This window comes from Pseudorasbora parva, chromosome 15, assembly GCF_024679245.1.
Source record: "Pseudorasbora parva isolate DD20220531a chromosome 15, ASM2467924v1, whole genome shotgun sequence".
NCBI classification, from domain to species: Eukaryota; Metazoa; Chordata; class Actinopteri; order Cypriniformes; family Gobionidae; genus Pseudorasbora; species Pseudorasbora parva.
Genome location: NC_090186.1, coordinates 20683691 through 20696028, shown reverse-complemented (window position 1 = coordinate 20696028; position 12338 = coordinate 20683691). Strand labels below are relative to the sequence as shown.

Below are 12338 nucleotides of genomic sequence, written 5' to 3'. Positions count from 1 at the left end.
AAGTTGATATCACAAAAATTAAAGTTCCCATAAGATTTAGTTTAGGCACTGTACCAGACCCTTGAGACTCAGACCTTTCTGACAATGTGTTTTGTCATTGAGCGGAAATAAGTTATACATTCTTTTATTTAAAAGAGGTAAACATAATGCTGATTATTTATTTTAACGTAAATAATTGCTGCCATACTAAAGGCCCATTTAAAATGTTTACATGCTATTATTCTCTTTCTCTTTTAAGTGAGGATGAAATATTGTTCTTGTAAATACTTTCCAACAATTCAGTAATAAAAGTGGAGGCTAGATCTTTAAAATGCAGTCAAATTACCACAACAACCATAGTTGCCGTAGTTTGACCATGCTCCGCAGTGGTTACAAAGGATATAAACAGTACAGTTTGAAGTGATCTCCTCTTGAAAACTCAGAGATGTAGATTCCGACGGCAATTAAATTGCCACACAACCTTGGTGTTTTTTACGCGGGTGGTGAGGGAAAAACATTGACATTCTGGATTCAGATGGCAATAAAATCACCAACTAGCCCCTGTACATTATGAATTTACCCCATGAGAAACAATTACCTGTCCGAATAGGGCTATAGTGTACCTTTTAACTGTGTCCAGCCGTGTGCTGTTACTGTTTGTGTGTAGCACCTGCTGCTCTGCATATCCTTCTGAAGAATCCCAGCTCACTGATCATTTAGCCAAAAAAGGGGTTAAAAATACAGGCACTGTGTATAATGTGTAAAAATAACTCAGCACTGTGGACTTGTAGCCAATCGCTTTGGTATTATTTAATGTGCATTCTTGCATTTTATTAAAAGGAATGTGTGTGTGCGTGTGTGTGATTTAGGGCTGTCTCGTCTTAAGTGATGAGCTCAATCATACGTCTCTGGTTCTGGGTGCCCGACTCTCTGGCTCTACCATCCGTGTTTTCAAACACAACAGTAAGTTCATTCTAATTTTTTGCCCACACTGAAAGTAAAAGCGCTATGCAGAACAATCAGAGCCTCATCTGGCTATATTGGATGTTTAATATACAGATTGTGGACCAGTGAGAGTTTACAGCAGGCAGTGCTACTACCTCATTACTGAACACTTTTGCGGAATAAATTAATCATATAAATGTACTTGTGAATAGGCATTTTGCCAATATACGTGAACCTCTGAGAAAATAATTCAATAAAATAAAATTACTTTCGTAAACTGCTTGCTAAGAACAGCATCTGCAAGTTGAGAATGAGATGCCTGGTTATAAATACTCATTTTGACTATTACTTTCAGACATGCAAAGTCTGGAGAAGTTGCTCCAGGATGCTATTGTGCATGGCCAACCTCGAACCCACCGGCCATGGAAGAAGATTCTCATCCTCGTTGAGGGAATTTACAGGTACAGCAGTCTTTTTCAACCATTTACTAGTAAGCTGATGTGGTTTGTGCAAAGCATATGCAAAATGTGGCTGGTTGACGTACCCTTTTCTAGTTTAGAGGAAGATAATTTCATCGCTAGGGGCAAGAAGTAATAATAATGAAATGATATTTACTACATATACATTCATTGTCATATCAAAGGAGGATGGGATGGAAAATCTTCATCAGCTTGCATTGGCTGCCAATAGCGCTCGCATTAAATTCAAGGCACTGGTGCTCGCCTACAAAGCAACCACTGGCTCTGCACATACCTAAACTCGCTTGTTCATACTTACACACCCTCCAGAAGCTTGCGTTCTGCAAGTGATTGACGCCTCATGGTTCATTCCCAAAGAGGCATGAAATCTCTCTCACAGACCTTTTCCTGAAGCATTCCACCTGTTCCGCATCTCAATTTGTGCAGCCAAATCTGTAGCCATTTTCAAAAAAACATCTTAAGACACATTTTTTCCAGCAGCATCTGATCGATAAAGGCTAGCACTTAACAATCCAAATCAATTTTGTGTTTGTTTGTCTGTTTATGTATAGAAAATAAATAAATAAAAATTATGTCTACTGCACTGTGTACTCAGCTAGATTAACTCAAGACTTGTTACAGCACTTGCAGGCTGTTGCCCTTTATTGTTTATTTGCTTCTATCTCTCTCCTGATTTGTAAGTCGCTTTGGATAAAAGCGTTTGCTAAATGATTAAATGTAGATGTAAAAAAAAAAAAAAAAAAATGTAAATTTAAGTAATTGTTTTTTATAATAAGATAATTTTCTAATTGTTTCAAAATATTGGAAACTTCCTGGCTGTCAAATAGTTCAAAAGAACAAAATCATAAAGACGCTATTTTAACATATTGCAACATCAAATCCTCTATGGGTATGCAATAATATTACACCTGTGTTCTTTCTTTTTAGCATGGAGGGCTCAATTGTGCGGCTTCCTGAGGTCATTGCCCTAAAGAAAAAGTACAAAGCTTACTTGTACCTGGATGAGGCCCACAGTATCGGGGCACTAGGACAAAGAGGCAGAGGTGTGGTGGATTACTTTGGTCTGGATCCATCTGACGTTGATATCATGATGGGCACTTTCACCAAGAGCTTTGGTGCTGCTGGTGGATACATCGGAGGAAAGAAGGTTTGTAGCCAATTTAGCTGTCATTCCAAATTCCAGTTTATAAATGGCATAGTGAATAATCCCCTCTTTTTTATGTTTCTTTATAGGATCTGATCGAATACCTCCGTTTACACTCTCACAGTGCAATTTATGCTACCTCAATGTCCCCACCAGTCACCCAACAGATTATCACTTCTATGAAGTGCATTATGGGAGAGGATAGCACCACATTAGGTAAGTTTAGAATTCAAGATCAGTTCTAATAAATATTACTTAGGTGGAACAATCTTTGTGTGGCTTTTATTCTAAATTAACAGTTGTGATGTAATGTCTAATATAGTAGTAATAAAGTGGAATTGTACAATTAAAGACTGTCATGTAAAAAATAGCCACAAGATGGCAGCATTAACTCACAATACTGTTGAACCATTCAGTGTCCCATTATGTAACCAGGACCCAGTTTTTTTCAACAAAAATGTAAAAAAAAAAATGTTGCTATCCAAGATCAGGTGATCCATCTTATTTTGTGCTGGTTTTTCAAAGCAAAATAAGATTGCATCACTATGATCCAGATACACACACCAGGTAGAAGAGTCAGTGTGGGTCATTTTAAAGGTTAGTTCACCCAAAAATGAAATTGATATCATTAATGACTCACCCTAATGTCATTCCACACACGTAAGACATCAGTTCATCTTCAGACACAGTTTAACATGCAAATGTATGCACACTATACTGTCCATGTCCAGAAAGGTAAACAAAAATCATCAAAGTAGTCCATATGTGACATCAGTTGGTTAATTAGAATCTCTTGAAGCATCGAAAATGCATTTTGGTCCAAAAATAACAAACACTCTGATTTTATTCACCATTGTCTTCTCTTCCGCGTTTGTTTTCAAACCTCAAATAAAGATTCAAACGGTCATGAATCAGCATATTGATTCATGATTCGGATCGCCAATGTCACGTGATTTTAGCAGTTTGGCAGTTTGACACACGATCCAACCCATGAATCAACCCCCTGATTCATAAACGTTTTAATCTTTATTTGAGGATTGAAAACAAACGCGGAAGAGAAGACAATGCTGAATAAAGTCGTAGTTTTTGTTATTTTTGGACCAAAATGTATTTTTGATGCTTCAAGAGATTCTAATTAACCAACTGATGTCACATATGGACTACTTTGATTGTTTTTATTCCATTTCTGGAAATGGACAGTATAGTGTGCATACACTTAGATATGCTGTCGGACTTAAACTGTGTTACGAAGATGAACGGAGGTCTTTACGGGTGTGGAACAACATTAGGGAAAATGTATGTCATTAATGACATAAATTTTATTTTTGGGTGAACTAACCCTTTAAGTCATTTAGTTGAAGAAGAAGAACAAAATGCAAAAAAAGTTACCTTCCTTTTTCAATTCCCTTTAAACAGTCAGACCCCTACAGAGGCACTAAATGGACATGGTGAAGGGGGAGAAAATTATGAAATGGGAAAAAAGTTATCAAGGATGCCACAGTTCTCAATATAATATTGACCTGTTCGGTACATCATTCACAGTTCAAAATGCGCTTGTGAATTGCATTTTTTTTTTCCGGTTTTGCATTTAAATAATTATTTTTGTACAAATTCTATCATCGGCCTCTATCCCAATATACTGAACAATGCGACATACATTCACATCACATGTTAGTGGTAGAATTATACTCATGGAAAACTATAGTTATTCACAATCACGAAAGTTCATTATTTGCATGCGTTTTAAATGACAGTAGTTGACCTGAAAGAAAAACATTTATAGATTGCAGTGCATTTTTTGCATATTGAACTCCATCCTGATACAATTTGGAACACATCAGCATCTGAAATTGAGCTTGCAAAGTTTTTGAATCAATTTACTTGAATACCTGGAACTGCATGTTGATTATCAGTAGTCGCCCAATCTTTTTGAGTTTTGGGTTTGTTTAGGAAAAGTAAACTCAATGACTCAGCGATTGGTTATACATGCTAACTTCATCTCCGCTGACAGTTTGAGGCAGCAAACTCAGTTTCACCCCTGATTGATTTAGCAGGGCGTTCATTTGGAAAACCACATTTATATACCAAACACGCACACGTCTGGAAACTCTTCAAGCCCTTACATGAGTTGGATAATGGATGCTGATGGACCTTTAAGACTTGAAGAGAGTACCTTCACTGCGGGCAGTATAGTTCTTGAATGTGTTGGGGAGAGACTTATGGTTTATTTATGTGGAGGGAAGGATTTCTGAAGTTCTCAGCAGAGAGCCTTGAAACCTCTCGTCTCCAGCTGATTTCTTTCGCACAACTTGTAGAGCACAAAGTCATGAGTTCAGTTCCCAGGGAACACGTCCGCATACTGATAAAATGTACAGTTTCACTCATGTATGCTACCTATTGGTTTTCTTACGGTATAAAATAACTTTGTGGTATCCGACTATAATAAACCTCAACCATGTCATGAGAGCCATTTTTGCTATCTTCGAGTGTCTTGTTTACCATCAGTAGATTCGGCTTGTTTGGACAGATCCAAATGTTAGGGGCGTGCATATGAATGATCCCCAACGCTTGCGTCATGGTTGGGTTTATGTTGAGAAGCACTTTTTTTTTCTGTTGAGTTTTTGATTTACGAGATTTACATAAGAAATAGGAGGCAATGGTGTCGAGACTCACAGTATGTGATGTTAATTACATTTTTTATTCTAGGGCACTTTTAATAAAGTCACGGGAGTGATCGCTTTTATTGCTCATGAACTGGAGTGTGTCTCATAAATAAACGGAAACTTAGCAGGCTACTTGCATCACAGACATGAGAAATATATGTATAGAAAGCTTGAAATGTCCATTTTTAAACAAAACGATTCAAAACGAAAAGATTTAGTTAAGCAAAGTGCAGTTCAGAATGCTGTGCTCCATCACTTCATGTGCTGTGAGTTTAAGGCACATTTTTAGACTAATCCTGACTTCTGACAACTTTGCAACTTTGAAGCCTACACATTTGTTTCTTAGTTGTAGTATTAGTTGTTACTATGCTAAAAATATATATATTATTTTCGATTATGGCATTGCTTTCTGCCCACCCAATTTCAGCTAATAAAGTATCATTGTTTAAAAATAGTGTTCAATTATATTATAAGCTCAAGCAGCTTATAATGCCACTTAATTATTTTTTCTAATAAAAAAACTTTTGTATATTGAATGTGTGGTTTTGAAAAGTGAATTTGGAGCAAGAGAACTAATTAATATCAAAAATGTATGAGCAACAGAATAATTTACAAGTTTCCGTTTGAGCTTAATTTAAAAGGCTTCAGACTAACTGGCATTTTATCAGTCACCGAGGTCTTGCCAAGTGAGACATCCTGGATCAGCTTGTTTTGTTGATGCTGGAACAACATCCCTGTCTGAAAATGTAGTCTTAACCATATTCCTATCAATAAGTTTTCCCTAAAATCAGAGGGAAATGATAGGTGAATAACACTTGCGTAGCAACACCTAATCATTGCTGTAAGCCTAAACCTTGACATAAACTTTAAACGTTTCCCTCAAATCTGATTTGGTGATTGGAATGTTGATCCAGAATCATGTTGTACTTGGTGAAATTGTGTTCACCCATTTCCTCGTAGCTTCAGTTGGTTAAATTTGAACAGTTTTCTCCTCCAATATTCTCAATCCTGAATATTGTGTGAGAGCTTTTCTTTCTCAGGAGCCCCTCACTATGAATGGAATGTCAAACAAGTGAAAACTAATACAGGAGAGTATATCTCTACCTCTCCCCAGAGGATCATTCTGCAATGTTCAAAGTGGATTTGAATTCCTTTGGCTTCAGATAAAACGGCCTCACCATTTTCATTTATCATGAGCTGGTATGGAACTTGTGGAAGTAGCATGTTTGTAATTTATCTTTTTGTCATTCCTGTTGTTGGAAATGAATAATGTATGAAAAATGACCAAAAACACAACCCTGCCTTGATAATTTTTTTCACTTTGTGATGCTAAGCACTTACAAATGTAATCGCGCACCCCCCCTCTCTCGCTCTCTCAACAAGCCACACAATTTGAGCTATCATTCATGTTTGTGCTACAAAAACTGATGAGTTACATGCTAATGTAAAAGTTATGATATGACCAATAATAAACACTAAGCCAACCAATTACCATTAATGATAATGATATGTATTTTCTCTTTTATGCAGGCCAGGAAAGACTCTCTCAGTTGTCAGAAAACACAACCTACTTTCGCAGAAGACTACATGAAATGGGCTTTATCATCTATGGGAACAATGACTCCCCTGTTGTACCCTTGATGCTTTACATGCCAGCTAAAATCGGGTCAGTGTCACTTTTTGTTTAACTGAATCATTGCTATTGTATTTGAGAAGATGCTAGCTAAAATATTTTTTTTAATAATAATTTCTGCTTGATACCATCTTTGCAGGAAGCAATTTTGTTTTGAGTGTGTGTCTCTGTGCGTGTGTATGTGTGTGTGCCTTGTATTTCCTACACTATGGGGATCAAGCGGAGGTTTCTAACGGTTTATAAATCAAACTATTTTTTTTAAATGTAAAAAATACAGGGTGTGTGTGTGTGTGTGTGTGTGTGTGTGTGTGTGTGTGTGTGTGTGTGTTTATTAATGAATTAATTTAGCATTGTTTGCTGTTTAGAGCATTTGGGCGGGAGATGCTGAAGAGGAACATTGGGACAGTGGTGGTTGGGTTCCCCGCCACACCCATCATTGAGTCCCGTGCACGTTTCTGTGTTTCTGCCGCCCACACGAGAGAGATGCTTGACATAGTGAGTATCACATGAAGACTAATAACATAATAATGGCATAAATAATGACAAAAAATATCTTAATTTTCTTTAAAAGAATTTCTTATTTTGTTTTTCATTTTGATTTCAGGATAAAATAGTATCCTGAGATGTTCTTGATAGATTTCATTAGATTCATGCATTAATCTGTTTATGTATTATAGAAGAGAACATGCAAAAGATGAAACAAAATACCTTCCTTGTTGGCTTTTGTTTTTTTAACTTGCAATCATGTTCTGTTCCTATTGGCTCTCATGAACTGTGTTCATTTTGAAAGCAAATTTTGATTAGGTTTAGCCATCATCTTTTGACTAAAATGCCATTTGTTTTTCATATTTTAGCCATCTGAATTGTTTAAGTTTTAGGTATTTAGTTGAATAAAAATAATTTGAAATCAATTAAATAGAACAAAGATGCAAATAAAAAAAACAGCGCTTTAAAAGGATAGGTCACCCATAAATGAATATTAGCCTATGATTTACTCACCCCTCAAGTCATCCTAGGTGTATTTCAGATTAATACAATCAGAGTTATATTAAAAAATATCCTTGCTCTTCCAAGCTTTATAATGGCAGTGAATGGCTGTTGGCATCTATCCATAATAAAAGTGCTCCACATGGCTCCGGGGGGGTTAATAAACGCCTTCTTAAGCAAACCGATGCATTTGTGTTAGAAAAATATCCATATTTAAAACTGTACAAACTGTAATCTCTAACTTCCGCTCACTGTCATATTAAATTACTTAAATTACTGTTCACCAGAGGCTGGCATTGTAGCATATGATTTATGAAATTGATCCATATGTCTGTTTCTCTGTTTCTCACAAATGTTGACATTTAAAAATGTTTTCTAAGTCATGAATCAAGTGTATGTTAAGTCGCAGGGTAGATCAGTGCGTTACCATTCAAATGTGCGCATCCAACCTCACAACCACGCAAAGAGATTCATTATGATTGAATCTCTTCTCAAATCATCCCTCCCTAACATTTATTTTTTATTCTGATTCATTGATGAAAAGATTGATTCTCATTTTAACTTTTTTTGTTGTTTTTGTTTAATTATCTAAAGTCTCTCAGTCTCGTTTTCTTTACGGAAAAAAGTTTTGATGAAAATTCATGAAAAAAGTTGTGTTAATGAAATCTACATTAAGGTACTTAAATTACTGTGAACCACTGTAAACCATAGATATACTTGTATGCAAGATTCTTGCACATATATAAGGTACTTCTATGCAAGATCTGTCCTTACTCAACCCCACTGCTTTCAAACCATATGAAGCAGCAGAGACCGCAAATCATTCATCTATGAAACTCTGACTCACCTCACAGTCCACCAGAGTGCATAAACATTAAAGGAATAATTCACCCCCAAAATAAACATTCTGTCACCATTTAGCCATTACTCATCATCATTTTTTTTATCAAACCCACCATCCCAAACATTTATTCAAGTGTGAATAACTCCAGTGTCTACTCTTCTCGTCTGTCTCTCTCAGGCTTTAAATGCCATCAGTGAAGTTGGGGATCTTCTCCAGCTGAAATACTCAAGAAAAAACAGGCACGGGAGTGAAGGGACTGACTGTTTTTCATATCTGGAGAGCCACCAGGACTAGCACTTTCTCATGATGGTCTGACGGTGTCTTTATTCCACCCCAGAGCCACATGTTTTTCCAGTTTGTCTGTTTCATTTCTAACTTATTCTGAATTTTCATGTGATTTTCATTTCAGTGGACACTCATTGAAACCCACTAATTGACCAAATTTCAAGTCTTACCTCTGTGTTCAGTAACCAATATTAATTTAAATGTGCAATATCAACTTAATAGAGATGACCCAGGATAAAAGTGAATGCCTTGTGTCGGGGCTAACTAACTTCTACAAAATATAAACACGTGAAAGTACACAAAATCGTTTTCTGATATTTTATACAAAAGAAAATATCAGTGTTTTTGTCTTGTTTTCCATTTAAACATATCTAAAATATAAATTTAATCAGGGTTAAAGTTAGATATTTGTTAATAAAAATGAAGTTAAAAAAAAAACTATGCCAATGGGGGACAATAAACTTAATTCAAGACATCTGATAGAAGTGTTGCTTTAAATTAGTCTTAGGCAAGGACATTTTAACTATAATGAGATTTTGGTTTTACAAGAAAGCAAGACAGAAACACTAATTATGAACATGATTTTTGCAGTGTACAGAAAAACAGTGATCCACACACTTGAAAATGGAACCTTTATGTGTGAGGTGTCCTTCTACATCAAGTGTCATCATTTTATAAGAAATAAGTTTGATGTATAAATATGAGACAAACTTCTGAAGGAGAGAATTTATTATAGCTAAACAGTGAATAAGAATGTGACACTTCATATCCATATAAATAAAAAATATTGATATATTTATTAATACATTGCAGTGTATCTGCATTTAACATGCTTACTGGTTTAGGTCTCCAATCCCATTGCATAGGTGAGTTGAACTTATAAAGAGGAAGACTGACATTCTCTTTAGTTTCATCAAAGCTTTCCAATCAGGAAAACTATGATGTTTTATTTTAACTTGAGTTGTGCTACTTTCTACAAATAGGGTACAGCCAAAACAAGGGAATTTATCATTACTACTTATTATTACTACATTATAACTAGAGAACAAGTTATTATATTCTTCACACAAACTGATTTACTGGGAATGAGGGATCGAAATATTAAATGCGCTGACGTATTAGTAATGAATTGTTCATTCATCGCCAAAATATACATATTTTCCCCCACATCTTGTGTGGGGCTCCGTAGCTTCTAGAAAGGTTTTGTTTATATTTATTGCCATGTATATTTATTGCTAGAAAATAACAATCACACAAATGGGGATTTTAAACTATTTAGACATGTTCAAATGTAGGCGTAAATACTGCAAACTGCCTTTGTGACTTTTCTTAGGCCACTATTTGTACTCTATTTGTGGAAAGTGCCTTTATGTCTTACTTGAATACCTCTATGGTTTGCATATCTTAGCCAGGGCATTTCAAAAAAAAGAAATCTTCATTGAGCCAACAAAAATAGGCTGGCATTGTTCATTCAACATTTCATTATGACTGCTGTTAACACAGCAGTGAAAAGATGTTCATGTTGCTTTTGATTTGCTATTTTAACATTAAGATAATCTATTTTATATAATCTATTATTTAAACCTGTCTTGTTTGACTTCTAAAAACAGTTATAAATACGGGTCACTGATATATGAAGAGCTCTGTCAAGTATGTATGATGATGTGGCTTATGAACGCCTGTCGGATGTACTTTTTTTCTTCACCTTAATGTTTTTTTATTTATTTTTTTTATTCCCTTTTTGTGTTCTAAAGTCTTGTTCTTAATCAGAAAGGCAGCTCTAAATATGTCTCTGAATGCAGGTTTATGTAACTGGGACTATATGAGCTACTGATGACTGTTAAGAGATGCAGATATGATGTTGGCATCTATAAATTAAAGAAATGCCACTGAACTGCATTCGACTGAAACCAAAGGGCATTCCACAGTTTTTCTGTTTGTTTATTCATTTTAAGTTGTGTTTTGCATCAAATATACATGATACTATTGTCAGACAGAAACTGGCATTCGTTGAAAGTGACTGATCATTTGTTTCTGAAGATAATTTTAAAAAAGCATTTTTTTTTCCAGAATCCAGGTAAATCTTAAAAACAAAGATGAATCTTCATTTACTGTGTCAGATTCAGACTATACAGTTCTGTAATGTATAATGTATGTTAATTTGAGAGTTTAAAGTTTAGTTGAATTTAAAGGAATAGAAAATAAAAATGCAGTCATCCTTTACTCACCCACATGGTGTTCCAAACCTGTATGAATTTCTTTCTTCTGCTGAACACAATAGAGGATATTTTGAAGAATGTTGGTAACCAGACAATTGACGTCAGCCATTTAATTCCATGGTGTTGTTTTCCCATACTATAGAAGTCAATGCGGTCCATCAACTTTTTGTTTACCCATATATATTTACAGTAAGGAAAATAAGTATTTGAATACCCTGCTATTTTGCAAGTTCTCCCACTTAGAGATCATGGAGGGGTCTGAAATTGTCATCGTATGTCACTGTGAGACATAATCTTTAAAAAAAATCCAGAAATCACAATGTATGAGTTTTTAACTATTTATTTGTATGATACAGCTGCAAATAAATATTTAAAAACCTAAGAAAAGCAATGTTAATATTTGGTACAGTAGCCTTTGTTTGCAATTACAGAGGTCAAACATTTCCTGTAGTTTTTCATCAGGTTTGCACACACTGCAGGAGGGATTTTGGCCCACTCCTCCACACAGATCTTCTCTAGATCAGTCAGGTTTCTGGCCTGTCGCTGAGAAATATGGAGTTTGAGCTCTCTCCAAAGATTCTCTATTGGGTTTAGGTCTGGAGACTGGCTAGGGCACGCCAGAACCTTGATATGCTTCTTACAGAGCCACTCCTTGGTTATCCTGGCTGTGTGCTTCGGGTTATTGTCATGCTGGAAGACCCAGCCTCAACCCATCTTCAATGCTCTCACTAATGAAAAGAGGTTGTTTTCCAAAATCTCGCAATACATGGCCCCGGTCATCCTCTCCTTAATACAGTGCAGTCACCCTGTCCCATGTGCAGGAAAAAAACCCAAAGCATGATGCTACCACCCCCATGCTTCACAGTACTCATCATTCTTCCTCCAGACACGTTTAGTGGTATTATGACCAAAAAGTTCTATTTTGGTCTCATCTGACCACATGACTTTTTTCCATGACTACTCTGGATCATCCAAATGGTCATTGGCAAACTTAACACGGGCCTGGACATGTACTGGTTTAAGCAGGGGAACCTTTCGTGCCATGCATGATTTCAAACCATGACGTCTCAGTGTATTACCAACAGTAAACTTGTTAATGGTGGTCCCAGCTCTTTTCAGGTCATTGACCAGCTCCTCCCGTGTAGTTCTGGGCTGATTTG

At 35.9% G+C, this 12338-nt stretch overlaps 1 protein-coding gene across 1 annotated transcript in view; it reads left to right on the top strand.

Moving 5' to 3' along the window:
* Positions 1-11190, top strand: part of sptlc2b (serine palmitoyltransferase, long chain base subunit 2b) — a 31263-nt gene extending 20073 nt beyond the window's left edge. Inside the window, exons 6-12 of the mRNA XM_067417350.1 lie at positions 849-942; positions 1280-1385; positions 2331-2550; positions 2637-2763; positions 6741-6876; positions 7209-7338; positions 8852-11190. Of these exons, the coding sequence (XP_067273451.1) occupies positions 849-942; positions 1280-1385; positions 2331-2550; positions 2637-2763; positions 6741-6876; positions 7209-7338; positions 8852-8968 (930 nt within the window). The 3' untranslated portion in view covers positions 8969-11190. The remainder of the gene's footprint in view (positions 1-848; positions 943-1279; positions 1386-2330; positions 2551-2636; positions 2764-6740; positions 6877-7208; positions 7339-8851) is intronic.
* The last annotated feature ends 1148 nt before the right edge of the window (positions 11191-12338 follow it).